This window comes from Leptosomus discolor, chromosome 18 (assembly GCF_034619465.1).
Source record: "Leptosomus discolor isolate bLepDis1 chromosome 18, bLepDis1.hap2, whole genome shotgun sequence".
NCBI classification, from domain to species: Eukaryota; Metazoa; Chordata; class Aves; order Leptosomiformes; family Leptosomidae; genus Leptosomus; species Leptosomus discolor.
The window spans coordinates 7468334-7494757 of record NC_141408.1 but is presented as its reverse complement, the minus strand read 5'-3'; the positions used below and the strand labels follow the sequence as shown (position 1 = coordinate 7494757).

At 43.2% G+C, this 26424-nt stretch overlaps 1 protein-coding gene across 1 annotated transcript; it reads right to left on the bottom strand.

Moving 5' to 3' along the window:
* Window positions 1-26042, bottom strand: CA4 (carbonic anhydrase 4). Its single transcript, XM_086475412.1, has 8 exons — window positions 25790-26042; window positions 6518-6571; window positions 5537-5707; window positions 2833-2990; window positions 2247-2339; window positions 1913-1976; window positions 1256-1419; window positions 1-189 (listed from the first exon to the last, which is right to left on the bottom strand). Exons 1-8 carry the CDS (start codon window positions 26040-26042, stop codon window positions 1-3), a joined length of 1146 nt encoding a protein of 381 aa, XP_086331538.1.
* Window positions 26043-26424: the final 382 nt, after the last annotated feature.

The following is a 26424-nucleotide window of genomic DNA, read 5'->3' as shown; positions in this document are numbered from 1 at the left end:
TCACTGGAAAAGAGAACTCAGGATGTACGTAATCATGAGGACCAACATCAAAACCTTAGCAGGAGGCAGGAGGGTGCTGGCACTGGACCAGTACACCTTTCGTTCGTTCAGAAACTGAATAGGTCGGAAATTTTCAGCCATGGCCGTTGAGTTCTTCCTATCAAAGTGGATTGTTGAAAACTGAGAAATCTACAGACATTAAAAAAAAAATAGATCGTTAAATCCTTTTTCCATGGAACACTGGAAATCGTGACATTATGAATCTGCAGTGCCTTACTCTGTTTTTGAACTGTATGGATGCATTAAACCTTGCAGGAAACAATGTGATGGAGGCTACTGCCAGAGGTCACCGACAGGTGACTTCTTTTAGCCCTGGAAATCACGGGGACTTCCTTTCTGCGTGAGCCAAATGCTTTGTCCGGCTCAAGGACCTGGTTACACCAGTCCTCTTGGCGCACACAGTCCTGCCCTTGTCCGTCGCGTCACAGTGACACAAAGCGAGAGGACTCAATTTTCTTTCTTTGCTTCAAATTTCTAACTGCTTGCAGCACGGCGCTGGCCCAGAGCGGGCAGATGCTCACACTTGTGTACTGTGCTCTGCTGCCTTGCGTGTGGCTGAGCATTGCCCTGTGACTGAAGTGATCAGGAGCACGCTGCAGGTAAGGAACTAAAACACAGATGCTGGCTCTCGGCCAGGCTGTGCTGGCTAGTAGTATTGCTGAGAGTCCACTTCAGGACATCTGAATTTTTTAATCACGTATTCTGTCAGCTCAACACCCTGTATTTTCAAGGCAGTCATGACTCAGTCTCCTGTTTCTTTCTATAGGACAAAAATGGGCTGCTTAAAGTTGGTGCTGATAGGCTCCAGGTTTGCATTTAGAAGTATTCTGTTCTGGTAGCCTGATATGAGAACAGAGGAACAGCAGTGAAATTTGGGGGTGAGCAGATGACGGCAGTGGCAATGCTGCTGACGAAGCTTTGAGCTAGGTGTTTACCTGCGGGGTTCTTTGGCTTTCTTTTCACATCATCATTTCCCCTTCCTTCCCCTTTCCTGCCATTTTTTGAGAGATGATTTAATAGGGTCAAAAAACTGACACTAGGGACCATGTTTAGGCTAATGCCAAGCGCGTGTCTGTGTCCTAAGAGCACAGCAGCAGAGCAGCTAACAAGTCTGTGTTCAACTGTGGGAGTGAGCAGGCAGCCGGAGGGACCATAACCATGAGCAGACCTTCCAGGCTACCCCTCTGCAACCTACCTGAGAAATACTGAGTTCAATTGGCTTCTCAAATACTGTCCAGATGACACCCTCATGGCAGTCGGGAGTGGTGAGGGAGCCCTCATACCGATAGTACCTTCGAAGGTCTTTCTCAGGTGGGAGCAGAGAACTCAGTGGCAAAGGCTCCATCTGTGCTGTTTGCCCTAGACAAACCGCACGGAGACAGCGCTGTGACACACGCGGCTGCAGGGACGGCGCACATTTATCTTCAAACGCGGGTGCTGCTGGTGGCTGGGTTATAAGCCTCATCCCCACGCACGCTTCCCCGGCGCCTGCGCTGTTGTGACATCCCCGACGCCAGCCCCAGGACCCCGCAGAGTAGGTTAAGCACACCTCTTGTGTTAACACGCTGCGTGTTTGTCTTCCCACTGTGCTTCCTCCTGCAGAAGCAGGAATATTCATTCTGGTTCTGGGGGCAGTCCTTCACTGCCAATATGAAGAAATAGATTTTCTCCCACCTGCGATGCTCTGAGTGCTTGACAAACTAACCTTTACCGACTAACCTTTACCTTTTGGCTTTGACTTTCAAGTCACAATCTTTACTGTAATTAGGACAGGATTGGACCATGAACCACGTGGTAGCATATGTGCTTGATATAATTATATGTTGCGTTTTGACCAATACAAGCATCTTACCTTTGTATTTAATACTGTCTAATTCATTTATTAGGGTTGCATAGTTTTTATTTTCATCTTCAACCTGAAATGGAAATACTTTGATTCAAAATCATGCGTTTCTCAACAACTTATTCCTTTAAACCGATTGTGACTAAAACAGAAAAGAACCTCAAGGCTAAAAGATAACAGCAAGCAGAATACAGAAAAGGGTAAAGGAGCTAAGTGCTGGTGCTGAATGCCTGCAGAAGACAAGGAGGCTTAGGTTTTGGACTACTGTAATATTAACACAATCGATCACTCAGACAAATTACCAGTAGATTTGAGATGGACAATTAAAAATTTGGCTACCTACCTTTATGAAGAATGCTAACACAGCCACACCATCTGCCTTTTTCTTTGCTTCTGTTATATCTGAAACATCTTCTCTTATGTGGACAATATGAAGCTGTAACACAATAGCCAAGGCCAATTATTTGTTCATTTTCCTCTACAGCTCGTTGTTGTAAGCGCAGCCTCGCTGCTTCTCTGCACCGACGCTGCAGTGTGGCCAGAGCTGCTTTGCTGCTCACAGGCTGGGGTCAGACAGGGCAGTTCCTGAGGCAGGAACTACGACATTTTTTTCAGTTGCATTTGTCAATTCATGGCTGCAGTCCCAGAAATGAATATATCACCTGAATAAGCAGTATCAGACCATATAAACTTCGAAATGTTTCTGCTCCCAAAAGGCTTTATAACTCCAGATTTGTTGCCTGTCCTGTGCCTTTGCTATGCAAAACTAGAGTGTTTCTTGTGGGTTCTGGTTAGCGAGCAACGTGCCCTCAGTTTTCATTTCCACTGTTGGGGCTCCATAGGAGAACTGGCCAACAGCTTCTGTGCAACTATTTTAAAAAGCCAGAGTTCTTGAGTAAAAGCCATAATCCACACGCAGTCTTACCTACCTCCATGGCTTGTTTTTCTCCGTCTATGCTGTGCTCTGACCCAGGAAAGTATTGCCGCTCAATTTGGACTCCCCAGTGAAAATGAAACTCTATTGCCTTGTATTTTCTTCCCAGACCTCCACCTCCGATTTTAGGGGATGCGCTTAATGGTACTTTCACTGGGGAAAACAAAGAAGTTGTTTTAAATAACAAAAAATCAGATCATAGATTAATAGTATGCGAGTAGAGATGCATGTTCTTGAGATTCAAATTTATCCTAAAGTTCTAGCTGTTCCAGAAGTTCGGCTCTGCAGAAGCTGAACTCTTACAAAATGTTACCTGAGATCAATTTGAGATGAAAGGGAGAGATATCATAGCCCTCTTCCTGGTAATAGGCAGCAGCATTTGGGCATCCCTTTATGGCACAGTGCTTGGAGCTTCTGCTCCCATTTCTACCTAGGATTTGCTCTGTGAACTTGAATGACTTGTGTAAAGCCTCACTTGCTGAAGAGCTGAGCTACCCATTACTTCAGTTGAATAGATAATAATAAATAAAATAAATGTGATGGTACTTGTTTCCGTTTGTAAAATGGAGGAAAAGGACAGCACGCTGCTTTGGATTGTTCTGGGGTAAGGGTTTTATACACTTCCATGGCATCCATCGATATATCCTTTGGCGTATCAGTGGTTAATTGCATTTTGAAGAAAATGGTAATAGACTGTCTTTCCTTGATTGCACTGAGGGGATTTGTAGGGATTTGTTCACTGCCACGAGAGCCCCAGGAGTCAGAGCTACTTATACCTTTCAGAATACCCGATATTCCTTTATTTTTGTCTAGAGGAACACCCTCTATCAAAGTATTTTTTAAAGTAATCTTGATCACAGTTTATTTCATTTTTAAGCATTGTTTTTATCTCTCATTGCCTACACGGTAGCATTTGTTTCAGGCAGGGTTTAAAGATATTCAATTTTAATTTAGCGTAGAGTTGCACTTTAAACCTAAGCATCTAAGTCATTATGCCTATTTAATGTGATGCTTGATCTGTTGTTAACGGCAAAACAGAGGTTTCTTAGGAGATATTTTTCTAGCTATAAATCACCATCACTTCCTGTGCTTGAGACATTTGGGATGTATTTTTGCAATTTACTTATTAAGATCTCTACATTAAGCGCAGTACTTATCTTTCCATAGGAAAGATTGTTTTGACCTGGATTGAAGCCCCAGAGATTTAATTTCTCTTCTGAATTCCAAATGAACTGGAAGCTTGCGTGAGTCATTTAGTTACTTTGCTTTTTTTATCTGTAAATAGATGAGTAACAGATCTTTGCTGGCTTTATTTATATTGTAGGACCTTTGAGACACCAGCCTTTGCTATCTGCACATCATCGAACATAAAGATAGTTTAATCTCACGTAGAGCTTCTAATTGCCGCTGTAATTTAAGTGATAACAGTTCCAGTGTTGTAGGTGTTGTAGCACAAGCATTGGTTGCCCTCAGAAGGAAGACATTTTAAAAGCCCAGATTAAAAATCTAATCCTTCTACATGGCTGGGAAAGATAAGAGTTCTGACCAATCCTTATGAATATTAATTTTTGTGTAAAAGATATTTCTATACACAGTGACTGTAATACGGAGATTCTAGAATGCCGTTCTGTAAGGGCAAGTTCATTAACCCATATACTAGTGAAAAGTCAAAATACGTCTCTTTCTTACAGTCTGTCAAAATACTCATATTTTAAACTAGGATCTCTGGTGGTGAAAATCTACCCAGCCGTCTACCTTCCTGTCTTTCCATTTTAAGTTAGGAAAATATTTGCCACTTGCAACTTTCCAATTTGGGGATTTGGCAGTTAAAACAATCCATTGGAGATTTTAAGAACACCTATTGATAAATTAGAAAGGAAAAAAAAAAAAAGACAACAGGTTTATTTTTTAAGTTAAAGTAATTTGGCATAATATTGTTGAAGCGTCATTATTATTGCTTTTAGTAAAGAAAAGTGGAGGAAGTGAAACATTTCGAAACTGCCCTTCACTGATTCACTCACTGTTTACTGATTTGCCATTCACTGACTCACTGTTTACTGAATCAGTAAGTAACTGATCAAAACAACCTCACATTAGATTACTTCTGCATGCAGAGAAAAGAGGTTGAAATCTGAGAATATTTCAGCTCATTATTTAAAGAACTAATAAGATACACACTGTGAGCCACTGGTTGAATGGCTTTCCTAGATTATGTTCTTCTTCAGCAGAATTCTTCTTCATGCAGAAGCAAGGATCAGAAAGGGCAAGCCCAGAACTGCAGGGTATAGGAGCATTCAGCAGAAATGATCTACCTCTGCCAAAACTGTTGTCCTAAACCCCAATACTCTCCCACCTCCTAGTCCTAGAGTGTGTTGTCTGACTCAGAGGTTCCCTGAACATCTTGAGATCTGTTTCTGCACGTGCACAGAACCAATTTCTGCTGAGACACTCAAGGACCCTGTCCAGAATCCAAAAACTAGATAATTCCCCCGAAGTTCCCAGGAAGCCTTGGTTCGGAAGGTGTTCTGAAAGTTTCTCTTCTGCAATGTAGGGACGCTATCTTATATTTGCTCCCTTGCTATTAAGTAGCCATAGCGATACCTGACGCCCTGCCCAGGACACGGAAGAAGCGAACGGACGGTTCCAAGTGAAGGCACAAGTAAATCCCACAGTAACAATAACAACTTGACAGCACTTACCTGTGTGTCCATTATTTTCTATGTTCCATTTCGAAGACCCTTTCACATCATATCCTTCAAACTTCAGTGGCTTAAGGCTCTTGTCATAAATGACATTTTTGGTGACAATATTGATAGGTGACTGCTTGTTTCCGTTGCAGGTGACATCTATTACATACCATTGTCGAGGATCTATTTAATGATAAAGAAAATGATATATTTTTCTGTAGACTGCAAATCTTTGATAAAGCCAAACCTCCCAACACTCATTATATTCTTGCCTGGGAAATTGGAGACTTCTTTGAAGAAAAGGTCTTTGGATGTTGGAATTTAATACAGAAACTTTCTTAGCATGGCATTATTTGTGGTTTTAAAAATATTAGTATGTGTCAAGAATGTTCTGTTAAGCTTAACAGGAAAATAGACGCATATAAATGGCTGCAAAATAGCAAGTGAACTAGCACTGAGGTTGGCTAAACTATAGAAACTTGGAAACTGTGACCAAAAAAAGAAAAAAAAAAAAGTGGTGGTGGTGGTGATGAAATGCTGTTCCCAGCACAGTCAGTTCCAGGGAGGGCTGGGCAGGACTCAAGGATGAGCAAGGGAGCAGGCAGCCTTGATAGGTACTGCTGGTAAAACAGAAGGTGCAGCTGTAGGTAAAACATCAGAATTTTTCACAACTGTCCTTAAGAGTTTAAACAGCTGCGTGTACCCATACTTGAGGGGATGGTTACCTCTGGGGCACACCAGAGTTATTTTTGTGTTTGTAGCATTATCCTTGGTGGAAGCAAAAGGAAGAGTTAGAACAAAGACTGGTATCTTCAAAATATCCTTCCTTAAGTATCCATCCTGTTTAGCACTTAGGCTTGCATATAACACGATCATGCAGCATTAAATGCTGAGTTGTGTGAATTTTTGCATTGTTTTTATAAACAGGCCCTTTGCAAAACAGAAGAATCCAAGCACTGGTGGGATTGGAAGAAATAAATTATTTAGCAGTACCTTCACAGTGTGGCAGTTCATACTTCTGTGACTGATAGCACCAATGGCCTCCAACTGAAAAATAAAATAAAAAAAACCCAGATATTGAAGTTCAGATGAATGAAAAGCTGTTCAAATTGTTCCCCGAGAAAGCAGATGGGAAACGGAGTTGTAACCTGCGAGCCTCAGAGGGTGATGTCTGCCACAGTTTTGACAACTTCTAATTTTTGACGGCCCAATTTTATTATGTTTCATTTCTTAAATATGTAAACAACAGCAGCAGGTAAGAGGTGAGTGCTTTGGCTGTAGAAGTGTGAAGCACACCATCCAGTGAGTCTGTCTGGGTTCTAATATAAAATTCAGAAGAGAGTATAAAAACCCTGCAGTAGGCAGCTCTGTCTCTCTCTAGACCTCCTCCTGGTCTTGAATGAGTTAATTTACCCTTGTCAATATTCCTTCTAAAAACTGAGCTAGCAGGAAATACTAGAACTCTGGATGGATTGCAGTTCTAAATAATTTGCTCTTCAAACTTCAGCTTCAGCAACTTCTTAAGGCAAAAGTTCCACATCTGAATATATGTAGTGTTAAAATAAATTTCCTTTTATCAGTTCTGCACTTGCCATCCTTTCACATACTTATAAATTCTTATGCAAGTTGACTTATCTCACTCTGTTCCAGGAACTATTTTAAAGATTACTTGGTGCAATAAGAAATGAAGGATCTGATTTCCCGAAAGAAATGAAGAATCCTCATCCTCATTCAGCTGTGATCCCACACAGACAGTTGAGACATTTTTCAATAGAACGTCTTAATTCTACTTTTTCATTGTCAGAAGAAATATGAAATTCAGAGGAAGAGAGCTGATTTAGCTTAAGCATGTGTTTATCTAGTCAGGGAAGCAAGGGCTCTTTTATTGCAGCATGACTCGATGGCTGTTTATGACAGCTATAAAGTTTAAATGGACTTTTACATAGGAACGGTTCTCTTTGGCTATTTAACTTGAATCAATAGCAATTCAAAACCTTTTACAATCATGATTGATACTACGTAGTTTCTGTTTGCCTATGATTAGAAAATTATAGGCATTTTAATAGTGACTAATCAATTTTTAGGGATTATTATGGAGGAGTGCTGTCATTAGCTTGCTAATTACCATAATTTGTGATCTTTTATAACACATCTGCTGGAAGGCTCGTAACTGCTTTTAACACCTTTATCTTCACATCAGTAGCACAGCAATACCATCCATCTATTAAGTATTTGGAAGAAGTTACAAATAGAACTGTAATATAAAATGTGACTGGCTGGAACGACAGAGGGAGACTTGGATGAGCTTGTGGCAATTAATGTAGTCTTGAAGAAATGATACTGTTTTAGTGCATCTCTCTCAAAAATTGAATTTATGCTGAAAACCATAAATAATGTTGACTCACTTTCTAGCTTAGCAAATGCTTAGTTATATTGAGAAGAAAAGTAAACACCGTTGCTACATTTGTGTTGTAAGAACTGTGGCGATTTCTGCACCGTTGTTCCATTAACATTTTGTAATTATCAAAAAATTGATTTCAACAGGCTTTTATTTTTTGACACACTCCTAAACACACACAAAACATAGCTTTAGGACTAAATCCAATGGTTGCATTTTTTCAGGCCTGTGTACACAAGACAGCAGCTGGACCTCCAGCAGTGCTGAGCCGTTTCTCATCTCCACTGGGAAACAGGAGGACCAGAAGTTCCAAGCACAGAATGTCACCAAGTGCCTTAATCGATATTTTAATCAATAAATGGCCAGCAGATATCAGGTAAGCCAATCTTCACAATGCTTCATTATGTTTCATGTGCGTTAGTGTCTGCATGGCTGAATGACTGCAGCCATATTTTTGGCAGCTGCTTTAGCCCAGCGGTCAGTCTACACTTTAACAATTGCTGTACCAGCACCCTGTGATCGGGAGTGGTCTTTCTTTGTGAGTTGTATGTGCATGAACCTTCAGGAGAAAAACTCCTGCATTGCAGGAGTAACCTGGACACAAATGTCTAAAGGTGGTAGCATCTATACAGCATGAGAGGGATAGTTACCTGCAAAGATTTGGTCTCAAACTCTTTGGGATATGGGTTAAACCAGAGAGGAAAGTTGTCAGGTGAGAAATCAAGGTCAGTTGAGGTATTCCGGTCTGTTTACTGTAAATTCTTAGCACAAGGTCTACTGTTCTGGGTTTGTGTAGTGCCTTGCACAACGGGAGTGTGATCATTACTTAGACGTCAAAGCATTACTGTAATGCAAATCAAATTTTATGGTCAATATGATTCACAATTAGGAGTAAGTGCAGCAAGTTCATTGTTCGTTTGGTGCAAGGCTGTGGAGCTTTTAGACCATGATGATAAACCAAAGAAAATCAAAGACAATGACAGGAAACACTGAGGGAGGGTAAATATCACCAACCCTTCTTGTCAGTAGACCTGATAAGGTGTCTCTGTACTGGAGTGAAATGGAAGTGGGTTATGGGCTCAGCCCTTTCATTGCTGAGTCTGAGTCTGACCCTTCTCAAACAAAGCCGCCACCAACGTTTTACCAGCTGATAGGTGTTTGGCAGGTTCTCTCAAACAAGCTTGTGGGTTTCAATGAAGTCTGAGCAGACTGACACATGAGCACAGTAAAAGTCTTTCAGCCCGCACATCAAGACGATGAGAAGTTTAAAAAAAATAAACCCAGCCCTCAGGTGGCTACTGCTGCCTTACACCCAGCGCTCATGAACATTCTTCCCTTCCTCTGTGCAACATACAGCAAATAATTAGTGTCTAATTTTTGCAAGCTTTCTGCAAAATTCCTTTATCTCTACAAACTAACAGAGAAGTAGTGGTTTTCTATCGAGTACTTATCACAGTTGTGGTTTAGAAAGTTGGATGGCATCAGTGAATTAGAACAGGATGTAAATTCAGCAGTTCTTAAGAAAAAGGTACTTAAAGCTGTTAAAACTTAAACAATGAGCTAATCAAACACAGCAGAATGCCTGAGCAAACAAAGAATTAATATTTATTGTGAATTAGATTTGGGTTTTTGGCTGGTGGTAATGTAACACTAAAGAACAGGATCTTTTGTGTAGATACTGCTCAGGAGGAACCATACTGCCATACCCTGCGTCACTTACGAGGAAAATCTGTATTTGGAGTTGAGTCAGGTGTGATTCCTCCTTACGTATAGGGACCTTGCACGTACAATGGTCCCCTTTTTTCCCCCTGGGTTTTATTTCTGAAGCAAGAAGGAAAGATACTTGTCACATCCAGTCAGTTGTCTGTGGTCTTAGGTATGATTATGCCCTAAAGTATGTTGTCTAGTCTAGTTTTAATAGTCTGAGTGGCTCCTGCCACTTCCCTTAGGAGACTTTTCCACAGTCTATTAGCCTTCACCATCAGGAAATGTTTCCTGTTTAATAGCTTACATTTTCCACTTGCTTATCTGCATCCCATCACTCCTAGAAATATCACTGAACCACCCTAAACAATTCTTTTCCCTTGCTGGTGTTTACAGCATTCAAACAGTTCCTTCATAATCTGTAATTCCTGTTCTTGCTTCATCCATCCTTTGTCCCATCTCTTGACAACTTGCCCTTTACTTTTCCACCTTTTCCACTTCCAAGTCTTTTGTCTCTCTTTCTCTGAAGCCCCTTTCTCACCAAGGACTCGGCAAGTACCAGATCCCGTCCTGCAGTCCTCTCACTTGACTGCTCTTCCGATCAAACCTCAGCTCCCCCATTCTCTTTCTTGTTCTTTATTTTATCGCCCAGAAAAATACAGGAGAAAGTGGGGGTTTTGGTGTTTGGGGGTTTTTTGTTTGTTTGTTTTTGTAGTTGAGGTGCTGAAACCTCTGCTGTGATACAAGCTGCCCTGGAAGATTTCACAGCTTACCCCTGTGCCTCACTGGTACATGTGAGTTAAGCCATCAGCATCCACACTTCGCTCAGGATGGTATTAGATACTAGTCAGGCTTTCCAAAAGCTCCTGGCCTAATTGGCATTAAATAGAGACCTTTGCATTGTGGTCACCACTGGAAGTAAGCTGATTCGGTGTATATACCTTCAGTGCACAGACACACCCGGACTTACAATTGCTGTATTACCAACTGTGTCTGGCTCTTACATCGTACTATGGAGTCTTGGCTTAAGTGGCAATGCACCATGGCATAGGTGTCGTGACATTACTGGGTTTTAACTTAGAGCAGGGCTGAACTGAGCTGAAGGCCTCCTCTTCCTTCACAAAGTTCAAGCCAGTTAAATTTAGGGAGTCTCTCTTGGCAAGTAAGCAGTCCTACTTATCTCTGTTTCTTCTTTGTCAAATTTACAACTGGTTTCCTGACCAAAGCTGTTTCTTGGCACCAGAATAGCTGGAAAACAATACAATTACGTATTGTTTTCATTTTATTGTAAATGTTTTCGATTGTTTTAGTTATCAAGCCTAGCTTGGAAACTTGAGGCAAAAAAATTCCTTCAGTTGAGAACTCCCTCTTCTGTTCACTCACGCAGCTGGATGGAGGACAGTGCTTCTGGCTGGAAGCCAGGGTGCTCACAGTTTGCCAGTGTGCTATTGTGTGATTTAGGAAAAGACTCTTTAAGCTCTTTGGACCATAGTCAGATTGCCTGAATTCCATAAAAGTTCCTAAATCTACTTTGTCCTACTTGTTCCCAGCTCACTGTCCTACTTGGACCTGCTGAGTTGCTGCTTGGAAGCCCACGACTCCTCTGACTCAGTGCCGTGAGACAGGTGGCATTCAGGCTAGCTGAAAATTGTCCTTTTAATACATCCATCTGCACAAAAGAGTTACTAAAACAGATATTTGTCCTTCTGGATAAAGTGGTTGGAAATCTATTAATTCTATATGCTGAGGGTTAGCTATTTTTATTAACTATACTGAATCTCCTGAAGTGTGAATGACCTCTCAGCCTGAAATACTGAGACAGTCAGAATGGCCTGTGTTGCTTTTTAGTTAAAACCCCTTCTCTGACTGACTGACTCCTTTGTTTGTCCCTTCAGATCTCGTGTCACCCTTTTTCAGCCATGTCTTCGCTGACAATTCCTTGTTTTCCAAGACAGGCAGCCGGTAGTGCCCCCACCCCACTGCTGCTTTTCAGAAAGCCCAGGCTGCCCTGAATGTCACAGTTCTCATCACTGCTCTATTGTCCACCAGTTTCAAATCCATCCCTAAAATCTGTTGTAACCACTGGCTTTGCAGCAGAGTGAAGGGTGGCCCTTTCTATGACAATGGCAACAGCTAGTTTTGCATGCTGTATATTTTTAGCTTTGGTTTGTGTTGGGCTTGTTCTATTTTTAACTTGCTTTGTGAAACTTATTATCTTTAGTACAAAGGACAAAGCAACTTAAAAGCAAATGGAATCTAAGTCTGTCTTTCTAATTAATGAGATTGTTGAACTCAAACTGAGCATCTATACGTAAATCTATCTATGCAGTCTTAAGTATTACACACCCTCAGGAAGGTCTGACAGGCAAAATCAGCTCCGAATGTTTAGTTCTAGATTTGTGTATCTCTACCCATGTAACAACAAATGCCTGTGATCATTCATTTCTCTTTTGTTCACTTTTACCTGGAAATTTTATTTTTCATAATGATACATATCTGTAAGTATGTACATTCCAAGATATTCTGGGAGTTAGCCTTGAAAATAAGCTTTATTGTAGTAGTGTACCATGACAAGTAACCACATCTGATTTGAGCACAGTGTTTATAATTTGCATGTATATATAACAATCACATGCTCAATGAGGTCTTTGTAACACATAAACTAAAGAGAAAATCCAAAGAGACTGGAGGATTCTAGATATGCCCTATAAACACTTGCAAACTACTTCCTTTGTGTCAGAGAGTGAGGAAAATGTTTTTAGCCGTGACCTGTGATACCGTTGTAGCCTCTCTCATACGTGTGTGTCCTGATAAATTTGCTGTATCAAAGAAGGAAGCTGGCCTTTAACAATAAATGAGTATCCAGGGCTAAGGTGATTCGCCTCTGTGGAGTATTTTGCTTTGCTTTGTTTACAACAAAGGCAAAGTCAATCAAAGTTCAGAATTCCTTTTTTTAGTATTTTAAAAATTTAATTCAAGCAAATTCCTTTGTGGCTTCACTGTCCTTCTGTAGTCTTTTGTGCTGGGTTTATGATGACTGATCCTATGGCTAGAAATGTGACTAAAAACCTCGTAACAGGCCACTAGATACATTCTGCAACACACCAAACATCTCCTGCAATGGCACAAACAGGGAAAAAAAGCCTCTTCACAGGGAGGCAGACACCTGGCTGAAGAACTGGACCTTGCAGCATGTCTTGAAGACCTAACGGTTTGTGCTGGTTATTTGGACAGCTGAGAGAGAGGTGTTCCAGAGCAGCACCTGTCTACTTCCAGTCCTCAAAACCTAAATGTTAAGAGCTAGGAGAAACCGTGACTCCAGCTTTCTGAAGTATCACAGCGCACAACTGACAGCATACAAGGGATGTTCCAATTCTTACGCTGATACCTTTTGCTACAGGAGAAAGGAGAGTTTTCTTAAGCTGAAGTAATGTCACTTGTCACCTCCGTATGGCTCCTGTGTACAGCTTCTACTATGCTCCTTTCCTTCTCCCGGAGCTGGAGTGAAGAGCAGTGGGAAAGCAGCCTGGCTTGGATGCTGGGGAAGGACGAGGTGACGCAGCACACTGCAGTTCTGCACGAGGTCAGCTAAGCAGTGAGTTAATCCAGATTGATGACAATGCAGTGTACTCGCGCTAGTCAGGCTGAGCCTGAAATGGAGCGTTAATAATGTGACGGTCCGCTGCGTACACGGAAAACTGCCCACGCGTTGCCTGTCACCAGAAACAGGCTATAAACTAGTCAACAATGATTTTTGAACTTATCAGTAAAAAAGTTTCAAAGATATTAAGTACTAAATGCTGCTACTGGTTCAGCACAGATGATAAAGCTAGAAGATTCTCTGCTGCCTGAAGCCTGCTTGTGCAGTTTATGTCGCTACACGGAGAGGGGAGAACCCAGAGCAGGATCAGTGGGTACCTCGCTCTCAGTGCACACTCAGCAACCTGACAAATGTGAGCTCGTGTTTCTTCTTGCATACAGCGGACCTGACAACGATGGCATACACTGTTACTCGTGGATGATGGCAGGCAGACCTGGATAAGCCTTTAAATCTATTTTGGCAGCTTGAATGATTACAAAGAAGAAAGAGAAGGAAGCCCCAAGCAATATATAAAGATCATAACTTGAGATCAAAAGTCTGTCTGCGCCAAGATAGTTAAGGTAACTGATTTGAGATAAGGTCAGCGATAGCCTGTCAGTTATATTTAATCGTGTGTGGGACTTGGTGGGTGGAGAGAGGGAAATTCAGGCAACCCCTATCTCCTGAAGCACCTATGGATTACTGCCTAAAGCAGCTATGGCTGACTGCCTTGCCTATGTGTTCTAGCCTTATATTGCAGTTATTATCCTTCTCTCTTAAACCACTGAAAATGCAACTTTTCATCCCAGAATGTATCTAAGTGCACCAGCATCCTAATTTTGCCAGTGCTAAAATGGATTTGAAACACAACTGTAAATAGGTGTGCAGTCTATACCATTAGAACTGGAAATGGAAGAAGTTACAGCACGGGGTTTTTTTACTGCTTACACAGATATATTTGTATTTGAATGGCCCTGAGGAAACAGGAGACTGAGAATTAATGCTGACAATGTCAATGTCTGCATGGTTATGTACATTTTAAGTTCATGAAAGTTAAAAGTTAGAAATGAAAGTAAGTGGAAATATAGAAAATTAGTGAAATCATGTTCTATTGTGCATCAATCTTTTGGACCACTAGAGCATGGACTGTGTGAGAATGTCTTCTCATAGCTGAGTCCTGGTCTGTGATAAAGAAAAAGGTTAAAACATGCTGGGGTCCATTCCATTCCAGCTAGATGGTTTCTCTTCCTGGGGCTGGTTATTCTCTGGGAAGGTGGCTGCACCAATGTGCCTCAGTTTCCCCTTAGTAGAACGGGGATAATGAAGCTTGCTTCTTTATAAAGCACTGTAAGGACTATTAGGAATCATTTTAAAACATAGGTGCTGTGATATTAAGACAGGTCAAGGCTGAAAGCAATTTGAAAGATCAGCAATCAGTCACACTGACTACTTAAGCGTGGTGAATTATGAGGCTGTCCAGATTAGAAAAACAGCCCTGGTGGAGGTATGTTAAGCGAGCTGACAAGTGGATATCACTCAAGCTAGTTCTGAAAAGTGGTAAGATAGAAATGGAATGCTTATTTTTTCAAAAAAGGTACCTTCCAAATAGAATAAAAAATAATTTAGGCTGATTCTCAAACATTGAGCTTTCTTGAAATGTTTAGTCTTTAACTTAGCATAATGTATCCTGTGCATCCTCAGGAAAAGGTTTGGAAAAGAAAGCGGGGGAGAGAGCAGGTTTCTTGTGTGTTAATGACTGTGCAGTTTGCCTCTGTACTCAGGGAAGAAAGTGGAAGCAATCATGGTTGGGGAAAAAAGCAACAAAAAATACTATATGCGTTCCGTATCTCACCTCCATCTGCTAAAGTACTAATTATTAATGCCAATCTAATAAAGCCCATAAGGGTTTTGGAAATAATCTTTCAAGATCCTGTAATAAATCCCTTAATAGAGCAGTAAATCTAGCGAAGTGTGAATCGGGCAGGAATCAATACCAAGCAAACATTAGTTGTAGACTTTGGAAGAGCAAAGGTTCCGTGTGTTTCTGTTTGCCTGCACCACATGTGGGAAGCCTCTGGAGAGAGAATACCTACAAAATACAGACTGAAGAAGAGGGAAGGTATGTGAACCGTCAGGTAAGAATCTGCAAAAGGCAAGCTACTGAGTCATGGATATAGAGAAAGAATTAATTAAGAACAGGGAAATAAAATGTGGGAACCCCCCCATTTCCCCAGTGCTCAGGCTGTGCTCCTTGAGGCACTCTGGGCACCTCAGACCTCTGTTTCTTTAAGTCTGGCAACTGAATCTGCATTCAAACTGTGTCCCTTTAATAGGCTCTTGGTGCAGTGCTTCCCTCTGATACCTCTGATAATATTGTATCTCTTTTTTTTTTTTTCCTTAATGCAGTCTGGTCTATTTTAGCGCAAACAATAGACCCTTCATCACTATTAAGAACTGCAGTGTTTATCTTTAATTTTGAGGCTGTGTGCTGATATTTACATAGGGAAGGTGATTTAGTCAATGTTACAACATTGCTGATCTAATAGAAACATAAAAATACCTTCTGCATTTTTCAAAACTAATTATAGATCGCTATTTAATCTAGTCATCATAAGTGCATAGTGTACTTATGTACATGGTGCCCAGAGTGCAGAAATAGATGGATCCGCTGGGCTAATGCAGCAAAGACATATTGTTCTTTTTCTCTCAGTAGGCAACCGTAAGAATTTCATCTTATATCACGAATGGCAGAGCAATATGAGTAGAAAATTAAAACAAGCTATTTGAAGTTTTAGGAAGTTTACAACTAAAGAAATCATGTTTTGATTTTTAACATTTACATATATAATCAAATAATATAGTCAAATCTCATAGATTATTCTTGGAGGAGGAAGGCAACTAGAATCTCTAAAGGTGGGGAACCCCCCTCACACACACGCTCATTCATTCATGAGAGAAGTCTATACTTGGTATTTTACCACAAATAACAAAAGGCAGGGAAATAAATAAAACGTTCTTCATTTGTCACACAGGAGAATTAGAGAGTCTGTACTGTATGTACTCATACCCAGAAACAAATAATAAATAAGGGTAACCTTGGCACATGGGGTTAGAAAGAGCAGGCAAGGACTTACCTACTGCCTCTGTCTTGAGAATGTGCAGAGAGAACAGAACAAGGAACAGCAATTCCATTATCTATTTTAAATAGGCTCAGTGTCGAAACCAGAATTGATTAGACTTCTTAGTATGTGATCATATTTCTGCTCTCAGTTTTATACTGGAGTAAGTAGTCCTGGACAGACCTGAAAGCCATAGCCAGGAAGGTGAACTCCTCCCCTTTGTAATTTCTCCAGATTTACTCTACTCCTGATTTGCCTAAATTTATTCATTTCTCCCAAACGAATGGCAAAAGGAAGAAGGCTTTCTAGCACTGAGCCAGGAGCCTGTAGTGAACAACTGACTTGGCAATCCATGCACGTTCAGGAACCTATTACTGAAATGCAACATTTTTATTTACTGGTAGCATTTTTTTCCTGACAGTCCACATGACATTCACTTAATGTGTGCGTTAGGGTTAGTGTTCGGCTTTAAAATACCCCAACAAAACAAAGAAAAACCCCAACTCCGGCACATCCCCACCCTCCATCCCCCCATCCCTACCCTGCAGCCCTCCAAACGGCTGCTCAGGACTCGGGGGTGGATTTGCGAGACTGGAAAATGGGACTTCTGTGTGCAGTAACAGGAACTGCTGGTTAGGTGGCAGACCAACACCTTACTTACATACGCTTTTGCACTTCGTGAAGTAACTGAAAGCACACCTTTTTTTTTTTTTTTTTTTTTTTTTTTTTTTTTTTTTTCTTTGCTTGTTGGGGGGGGGGATGTTGTCCTTTTTTTTTTTTTTTTTTTAATAATGCTTTTTCTTAACTTTCCTGCTTCTCATACTACAGTATAATATATACAGATTTTTTTTTTTTCTGTCCCCTTTGCTTTCCTAACTGAATGCTCTAATTCCATGTGTCTGATTCAGCAGCAATTCAGGCTTTACGTTTAACAAACAAAGGTGTGCACTGCTACGTTTTTCTCTATAGTCTCTATTATAGACACATTTTCCTCTTTTCATTTGGGATTGGATTTTGATACAGCTGAGGAAACCAAAAGAGGGAGTGCAACTTCTTCCCCTTCCCCAAATGCCTCTCTGCCCATGGGGATGCAACCCATGTGCTGGGTTGAGTGCAAGAAGAACAAGATGCTTGACCCAGCGCTCCTCCGTGAAGGGGTGAACAGAGTGAAGTGGCATTTTCCTGGCTGCACTAAGGAAGCCTAGTCATCCAGCAAGGGCTGAATGAAAAGAAGGAGCCAAGAAAGTGCTTCTTGCCTTTACCAAGAGCTGCAGGCTCCCAGGTGAAGGGTATGGCTGTTCCGCTGTAAGTAGTAGGGTCGCACAGGATCAGGACCTCTAATAACAATGGGAAATCTGACAGCTGACTTATGAGCAGGTCTTTTATTCATAAAAAGGATGGCTATAAATAACGTTCCAACAATGAAGATTTGCTGGGTAGTGTTTTTCCATCCTGGATTAGGTAGATTAAAGCACGAACAGACGATGATTTGCCTAGCACATGGTGCTAAGATAAATAGTGACTGCAGTGACAAGAACAATAAGAGAATTTGTTGCATTTTTTTAACTTCCTAGTTTGGCAGTCTCGGCGGAGCTATCTAAGCAAGGTGCATGCTGAGCACGTAGCGAGAAACGGGGGCGTGAACGTGGCGGTGTCAGATGGTGTCAGCCTTCAAGGGCATCTACAAGACATTTTACTCTTGGGCTTTTCTCTTTTTCTTTTCTGGAGATGGCCTTCAGTGGAGGAGCTGAACCAAAGCTCTTTGATGATTTTTTTTTCGCTCTATTGTCTTCAGTTCTCTGAAAGCTAAGAACCTGTGAGAAACCCTCTGTTTAGGACTGAAAAATCTGAGGGTTAGAAATGTTGATCTTGAAATCCAGGATTCTTGGGTTTGGGGTTGGTTTTGGTTGGTTTGGTTTGGTTTTTTTCCTTCTGTACATCTTCCAGCCTGTCATTACTAAAGTGGTAATAAATTGCACTGCAGTCATGTTAACTAAGTCTTTATTTGTGCTAGAAAGGGAAGGCAGACTCAGGGAAGGACATTCCTTTTCCTTATAAAGTCTGTAATCTATAGAAGCAGGGTAGACATCATGTGATCTCCATTTTTTTTTTTTTCCTAAAGAAACTTACCTGGTAGGTGCTTGGTTATCAGCTCTTGATGGCATCTTTGCACTGAGGGATGTTTTTGAAAGGAATTGCACTATGGGTGGGTCTTACATAAAGGCCTTTGGACGTTGAACTGAAATACATATGAGGATCTCAATTGGAGAAGATAAGAGACAAAGTTATGCAGGGAGTCTATTGCAGATCACTGAATCCAAGGCCAGTTTTTTCTGGCATAACGATTGTAGTTGTGTCCGTAGCTACAGGATGTGTAAGAAAAGGAGGGAATATCTAAACTGGTGAAAACCACACTTATTTTGTGGCCTTGAGAGCCCCAGCAGCAAAGGTTTTGGAGATGTTCCCTCCAGCCTGGTTTCTGAAATGTGTGAGATCTGACATTGGCCTGCTGCTACCCAAAGGGCTTCATGGGAAGTTTGGAGGGACTGACGTGATGGCTCGTGAAGCTTGTGTGTGTCTGAGCCAAATGATCCTACCATGTGCTGATGGAGGAAGTCCAGAGCTGTTCCTAACCTTCCAGCCGAATGGCTGCAGTCCCTCTGTGTCCCAGCAGCGCAGGCAGGAGCAGATGAGAGCAGGCTGGGTCTGACTCCATGGCACAAATGTGTGAGTCCCAGTCCAAAGCCAAGGCGGTGGCACAGCTCTATTGCTGGGAGGCCAAGTCGTTGCTCTTAGAAGGAAGATCCAAGGTTTGTGAGGGTGAGACTGCCTTGAGTCCAAATCCTGCTCATGGATGAGCTGATGTGGGAGGAAACGTCCCTGCAAGGGGAGAGGAAAACACTTCCAAGAGACTTAAAACACAGATGAACTTCATGATTAGCGACTGGGTGAATGGGAAACGTACTCTTCAGAGTAAGAGAATGCACTAAGTGTTCTTCATTTAGCTGCATGTTGTAATTTTCTTCGATAGAGTTCCCTCACCACTGAACAGGAAATCTGGGATTTCATAGCTGTTGGTGAATTAGAAACATTAAGTCTCTACCTTTCACATGAAAATGTGGTTTGGCTGTGATTCTCCTTGAGTCTGCTCCATTGAGAACCTTGTTCTAATACAAGGTCATTTTCATGGAATAGTTAGAAGTGTTTGCTCAGCCTTCTGCCCAGCTCTGGTGCATTAACTGCTTACTATCTATTTTAGGCCGTACCTGAGGATTAGACCCTGTATTATGCAATGTTATCATTAGTAAAGCTGAACTTCTCTCCTTTTCCCAGCATTTATGTAAAGCACTATTGTTTATGTGGATGAGTAGTCTTCATCTGGCGAGTGATGAAACACTAGCAGTGTGCAACTCAACACTTCCTAGAATTATGAGGGTGTGTTCTGAAGGATGGTGCCTCTAAGCGGTGGATTTAGCTCTGTGTGTTTACAGCCTGTCTAGTTGCTTTGCCTGGTTGTGAAGCACACGCATTTCTGACCGTTGCTTTCTTGTAATAACAGTCCTCCCTGTGCCTCTGTCGTTGTTTAGTTCGGAAGGAAGATGCCCTTTACATGGATCATTTAATGTCCAAAGGGACAAGAGGCATTCTGGCTTCTTCACACAAAAATGATCATTGGAAGGCCTTGTTTACCACACATCCTTGGTTTCAGGTTATCTATCAAGGTCTGTCTCCCTTTAGATAGCCTAATACAAGTTCCTCAAAGGTGAAAATAACAGTTCTGGCATCTCAGAGAACCGTTCAGGCTCTGCGTAGACAGGGAGAGGGCCCAGCTTGTGTGGGCGTTCTTGCAACAAGCTGTCCTTGCCATTATTTTGTGGCTTGTAGCTAACGTAATGCTAAGAGCAGTCGGAGACATTCAAGCCTGATGATCGTCTTCACTTCATATTCCTGATGAGGACCATGAAAGCATAGCTGGGACGTCAGATAACTCAAAACCTGTGAGGCAAAAATTCCTCAAAGAGAGTGGGTGGAGGAGGAGTGGAGAGCTCCCTGTTTTGAAAACATCTCAGAAAAATCTTGGAAGGAGATCATACATCCCATTTGTGTCTTCCGTTCCAAAGAGGAAGACTTTAATCTGCATAAATTAAAACATAAATTGGATAACTACCCTCCTTATTTGTATTACTCCCTTTCCTGAATGTTCCTTATTTGCAGGCCACATGATGCCCATTCAAAGACTGAGCAGCTGGATATTCTTGTCTCAAGGCTTTGCTGAAGGTCAGAGCGAGCAGGAATCAATCTTCCTCAATACTTAGCCAAGCTGCGTGCCACATGCTGTATTTTGGCTCAGGTTGTGTAAGTGTGTAGTTGGAGTGCAGGGGTGACTGAGGAGAAAGTTGAACTGTTGCATTTCGCAACAAACCAGGTCTGGGGTTCAAGAATAGGAGTAGGAATTGGAGGTGAGTTCAGGGAGGATGCGACAGGAAAGAAACCAGAACAGTAAAATCCCTTATCCTTTCAGCCCCTTGTTTTTCTCGTGTAGATAGCGCACGCACATGACGTTGAAAGTGATGCCACACGAGCTGTAGCTTGATTGTGCTACGAAGCGCTTTCTTATTTTCATTACACAGATGCAGCTTTTTCTCCTGTAGCTTCAGATATAATTCAGGTTTCTTGGTGAATTATCGGCACACAGAACACAGAGAATGGCGTTGCATCATGCTAAGGTAAAAGTGTATGTTGTCCAAGAGTTACCGCACTAAGACTCTCAGCTCCCGAACTTCATTTCCTGTTTTGAAATCAACTTTGGCGTGTCACAGCTGGGGCCTGTTGTTCTGAGAAGCTGCTGAGCCCTTGTGATTCCTGCTGAAGTCTGATGCAGGTTACGGGCATTTCTGAAACCGCAAGCCCAGTGGTGTGAAGTTAGATTTTCCCCAACAGCCACTTGAAATGAATGGTTGTTAAAAATTGAGCCCGAAGCTTCTCGTGTCCCTTTCTCAGCCTCTTCAATACGTTCAGTGACTATCGTCTTCTCCACAGGCATAATGGTCAGATGATTATTATTAAACTTTGAGATTCTATACAAAATAATGCCATTTGTTACACATGGCAAGTACCAAAATGATAGCAATTTGGACATTCAGATAAATAAATATAAAAAGAATTCTAGAACTAAAAAGTGTTGCAGAAGGTGACATCTAGAGAACTATCAATCAAAGGCTTGCCAACAGCAAGGTACAGCCAGTGTTTAAAGTGCTAGCCTGAGATAGAGGAGATTAGATTCAGTTCCCTCCGTACTGGACTTCTGCGTGATCTTAAGCAAATAATGTGATTGTTCTTTTCCCACTTGTGAAATGTAGATAATGCTCTTTCCTCACAGGTGTGTTGTGAGCGCGAGCACAAGAAAGATCGCAAAGTTCCCAGAATACCCGAGTATAAGAATACCCTTGAACTGAGATTGTGATACATAGAGATTTGGCTATGTAGTAGCCCTCTGTCTTACACAGTGTTTTCAATTCAAACTGCTTTTCATCTGGTTTTGAGAGCTCAAACTTCACTACAGAAGGTTGGAATATACAAATCTGGGGTTTTCTGTATATTGAAGCCCACTAAAAAGCAGTTTCCACAATAATATTGTCTCCTTTAATCTAGCAACATCATGCTAATTTTTATGCAATTATAATAGAGAAAAAGCTTTTGTGAAGAGGTATTTATACTGCTCGATATTATTTTTAATCACATTCTGATCTCATATCATTTAGCGTTTCATGCTTGAACACCAAATTTTCAAATTAGAGAATTTTCAAGTAGCATTTTCAGGAATACCTAGGGCACTTTGAAGTCCAAGCTCACGCATATACTCCTCTCAGCAACTAGGACATTTTTAAAGATGCTTGTCTTTGCGGATAGCCTGCTGTTCAGCACAGCCCTCAGAGCCATGGCAAACGCAATCAGAAGAGATGACGAGTGCATGTGGCTCGGTCTGGTGTCCTCTGCCATTCCCAACCGATACTCAGCGGGGCTGTACGTTACCCGCTGATGTACTTGCTGTTATTAAAAGGTCTCGCTGACTTGTAGTGCTGGCAGTGACAAGGTGACAGAAATAGTAGAGCCCTTGTTCAGCGGCAACCGCACACCAAAGGTCTGGTTGACAAGTCTGTATGAGGTGGATTATAGGATGCACAAAGCATGGTTTATCTGTGACATTTTGAGAAGACTATTTTATAGGATATTAATACCTCAGCAGACTTGACTAAACAACTCTCAGCCTTTATTTCTACATAATCATTCTTTGCACTTCCGTATGACCACCTGAAACACCTGTTACATATTTGCACGAATATTTCTAGTATATAATAATTGTATAGTACTGACTGCACACTAACCTGAATACACGTTCATACACATCAACTTTAATAGAAAAAAAGAAGCTGTAGAGTTTTCCTTTTTAAGCTCAACACTTTAGCACAGATTTGTTGTAAGTCCTGACAGAGCTATATCTATAGAGAGAGATACGTAGATATATATTCACAGATTTACAGTTGTAGAGCTGGAATTGCTGCTACAACGATCAGAAGTCAGCACTGAATGTGGAAAGCCCATAAACTTAGCTGAGCTGCTTTGCAATATCAGGGTACAAAATTGTTACAAATGCAAATCAATCCTTTGTTATCCTAACAGTAAAAAACAAATTAAATCAGAGTACCTGAGAAAGTAACACGGCTTTACCTGGTGTCACGGTTTGAGGCTGGGCGGGCCAGGAACGAATGACAGACGTTCTCTATTAACCTCTCTCCCCTCCCAAAAGGAAAAGGAGAGAGAACAAGGGAGAGAGACTTTACGGTTTGGAAAAGAAAACTAAAACAGCTTTAATGAAACAATAAAAGAAAAGATAATAATAAGAATAAGGAAATAATTAAATATATACAATATGTACAAAGAGATACAAACCCAATACCGAACCCAACTCCCCCCACCCTGATGACAATACGTCACCACTGATGCTGCAGGGCTGGCACTGGGGCAGTCCCAGGCTGGACTTGGCAGCAGACAGTGACGGGATGCAGGAGCTGGACTCAGGCACAGGATTCAGGGATGCACGGATCGGGATCGACGACAGAAGAACAGATAGAGTCCTCCTCAGATGTCGGCCATTGAAGAAGAGAGAGACACTCGTGATCTCTCATCGTTATACTGAATATGACGTCTATGGGATGGAATACTCTGTTGGTCAGTTTGGGTCACCTCCTCCCTGCAGGTGTGACCCTTTTCACTCCCGGCACCCCAACATGGAGTACAAGATTTAGCAGTGACCTTGGTCGCTATAAGAACAAGTATAAGCAAGGGCCTCTCTGCATCCCATTCCTTGGTACAAGCTATAAACACCAGGCCTTATCACTGCTAGGAGCAGTCACTGTCTGGAAAAATGTGCTGCTGTCTCAGAAAATGCTGTTAGTTAGAGGAGACTTAACTGAAAAGTTAAAGCACTAAACCAGAACTAGTTCTGATTTAGCCCAAACCAGGACATCTGGGTAATTTTGCTCAAGGAAAGCTGCTTGGTTGCAGGCAGATGCCAGGTAGCGGCCAGAGCATGTTGGAGAATTCTCCTTGTACGTGGGCATTTTGAACAAAAGGTGGAGTGACACAGAAGCGGCCCACACTCAGCATTAGCAAGCAAAATCAGCAGCTTCTGTGTAGAAAATATATCCCGATGTACTGATGTCCTGCTCACCCAAACTGCTCCCACCTCCCCTACTGTTTCTGCACCACGGACCGCTGCAAGCTCATGGCTCATAGGGAGAAAAGCAGCTCCATCCCTGCCCGCGCAAGAGGCCTTAGGGGGGCTCCAGCAGCAGAGGAGAGCAGCTAACCCGGCCACAAAGCAAGGCCAGCAGAGAGGTCTCAAAACCCCAGGGCTCCAACAGCCCCGGGTTTTACGGGGGAGGGGTTTTTATGTTACCCTGAAGTGAGAGCACTCCACGGCAGCCTTGGCCTTCTCCAGCTTCTCGGACGCTGCCTGGAACTCGGTGGCCTCTTTGGCAGCTGGGGTGGGAGGGAAGCGTCAGGGAAAGATGCCTGCGGCTGCGCCTGCGTCCCACCCCTCCGCAGCCCTCCAGGCACTCACCCACCAGCGAGTCCTGCGTGTGCACGCTCGGCAAGTCCTCGGTGAGCTGGGACCTGCTCCTCCGGCTCGGGGCCCTCCGCGGGCTGCAGGGCGACCTCTGGGCCGCCGCTGGGCTCCAGGGGCTGCAGGGGCTCCGCCGCCATCTTAACCGCGGGCCGCAGGGGAACCCCTGCTCCGGCACAGCTCCCCCTCTGCTGCCTCCCGGACCGGGGCTCCGCAGGGCTGGCTCTCTCCCATCCCCCTTCTCTCACACCCTCGCCAACACACACAGACAAAACCAAAGCCGACAATCAGCGGCTTCTTTCCCTCTTCAACAGGGATTCGCAGAGGTGCCATCGGCCTGGCCTTGCCCAGAGGCGGGTCCGAAATTGAAGCCGGGGGAGCTTCTCAGAGCCTCTTCCAGGGGCTCCCTCCCCCACTACCGAAACCGTGCCAAAACCCCACCAGACACCAAACTACCACAGCAGCATTGAAACACCGAGGAAGATCAGCTTGGGGGCGAGAGAAAGCGTTTTAAGATGGATAAAAGGGTTCAAGAAGCTCTCTTCCCCTGGCCCTGAGCAAAACTCAGGCTCTAGAGCAGCAACTCCTTCCAAAATATTCCTAAAGAAACGTCGCGCAGCCTTGCACACGCTGGTGTCAATAGGCTGCTGCAGAAATCAGCTTCCTGGAGGAAGCCTTGGACTAAGGATCTAGTCCCGCAGGCCCTCGGCACCTGACCTGTCAAACCTCCCTCCTCCAGCGGACTTCAACTCCCCCTGCTTAAATCCTACAAAATTCACACCCCCCCTGCCCCCTGCTGCCCCCCCCGCCCAGTGCTGTGTGACTGATCCAGCCCAGCACAGGGTGAGGTGCCCGACGGCTCTCACTGGGCCCCCCCAAATCCGGCTGTGAACACACAGATCCCAGCACTGCCCAGCCCTGCTGTGCCTGGCCAGGGGTGGCAGCGAGCAGGGGGTGCACAGGAGCAGGGGCTGGCAGTTTGGGAGGTCACCTGCACTCGTGCATGCCCGGCCCCAGCCCAGGGCAGCGTGTGGGGGTGATCCTGGGCCCCCTGCCGTGACAGCCAGCAGCAGCCATGGTGCGCATGGCCCAGGGCTGTACCTGTTACCCTGCACCCTGCGGGGCTGGGCTGTGGGGTGCAGGGGAAGCACATTCCCAGGCATCCCAAGCCCTCAGGGCCACCCCCCCACCCCACCCCCCCCCCCCCCCCCCCCCCCCCCTCCCAATCCTCCCATGGGCATCCCTGCCCCTGATCACCCTCAGCATCCTCCCCTGGCCCCCACCCCGGACACCCCATCTCGGCTCAGCAGCCCCCGTGCCATGGGTTCCAAAAGACCTTCCTCTAGTAAAGACTCAATAACGGGCTGTAATCCCTTTCTTCCTTCTTTTGAAACAGAGTATTGCTTTTTAGAGACTACTTGACCAGGCTGTTTCAAAGGAATCTGAAGGGGCTCCATATCTAATTTTCCATACTTCCCTGGGACTGCCCATACTTCCGGGTTTATTTTAGCATAATCTTTATCAGACAGTTTGCACAAAGTCACCCCAGTATTTGCTTCCTCATCATTCTTGATGATATTAATTTGCATTCCCAGTTTAACCATTAAATCCCTCCCCTATGGACTGCAATCGCAATTAGGGACAAACAAAATTTCATGCATTTCAAATTTATCTCCTACCTCAATTAGCAGTGGCTGAATAATTCATACTTGTTCAGCCTCTCCCCTCACCCCTTGGATAGTCAAAAATCCCCCTGACAATTGTCCCCCCTTTGGAATAAAGTTCAAAGTGGATTGAGAGGCCCCCACGTCCACTAGGAAGTGCACTTCCTCTCGATCTGGACTCACCCTACAAGTTATCAAGGGCTCCAGGGTGGTGGGTCCCTGACACAATGGGAGCCCCTGACACCCCTAACAATCCATTGCCAATAACCGGTGGACTTCCTCCTCACAAGGGTCCGCCTGTCTCTGA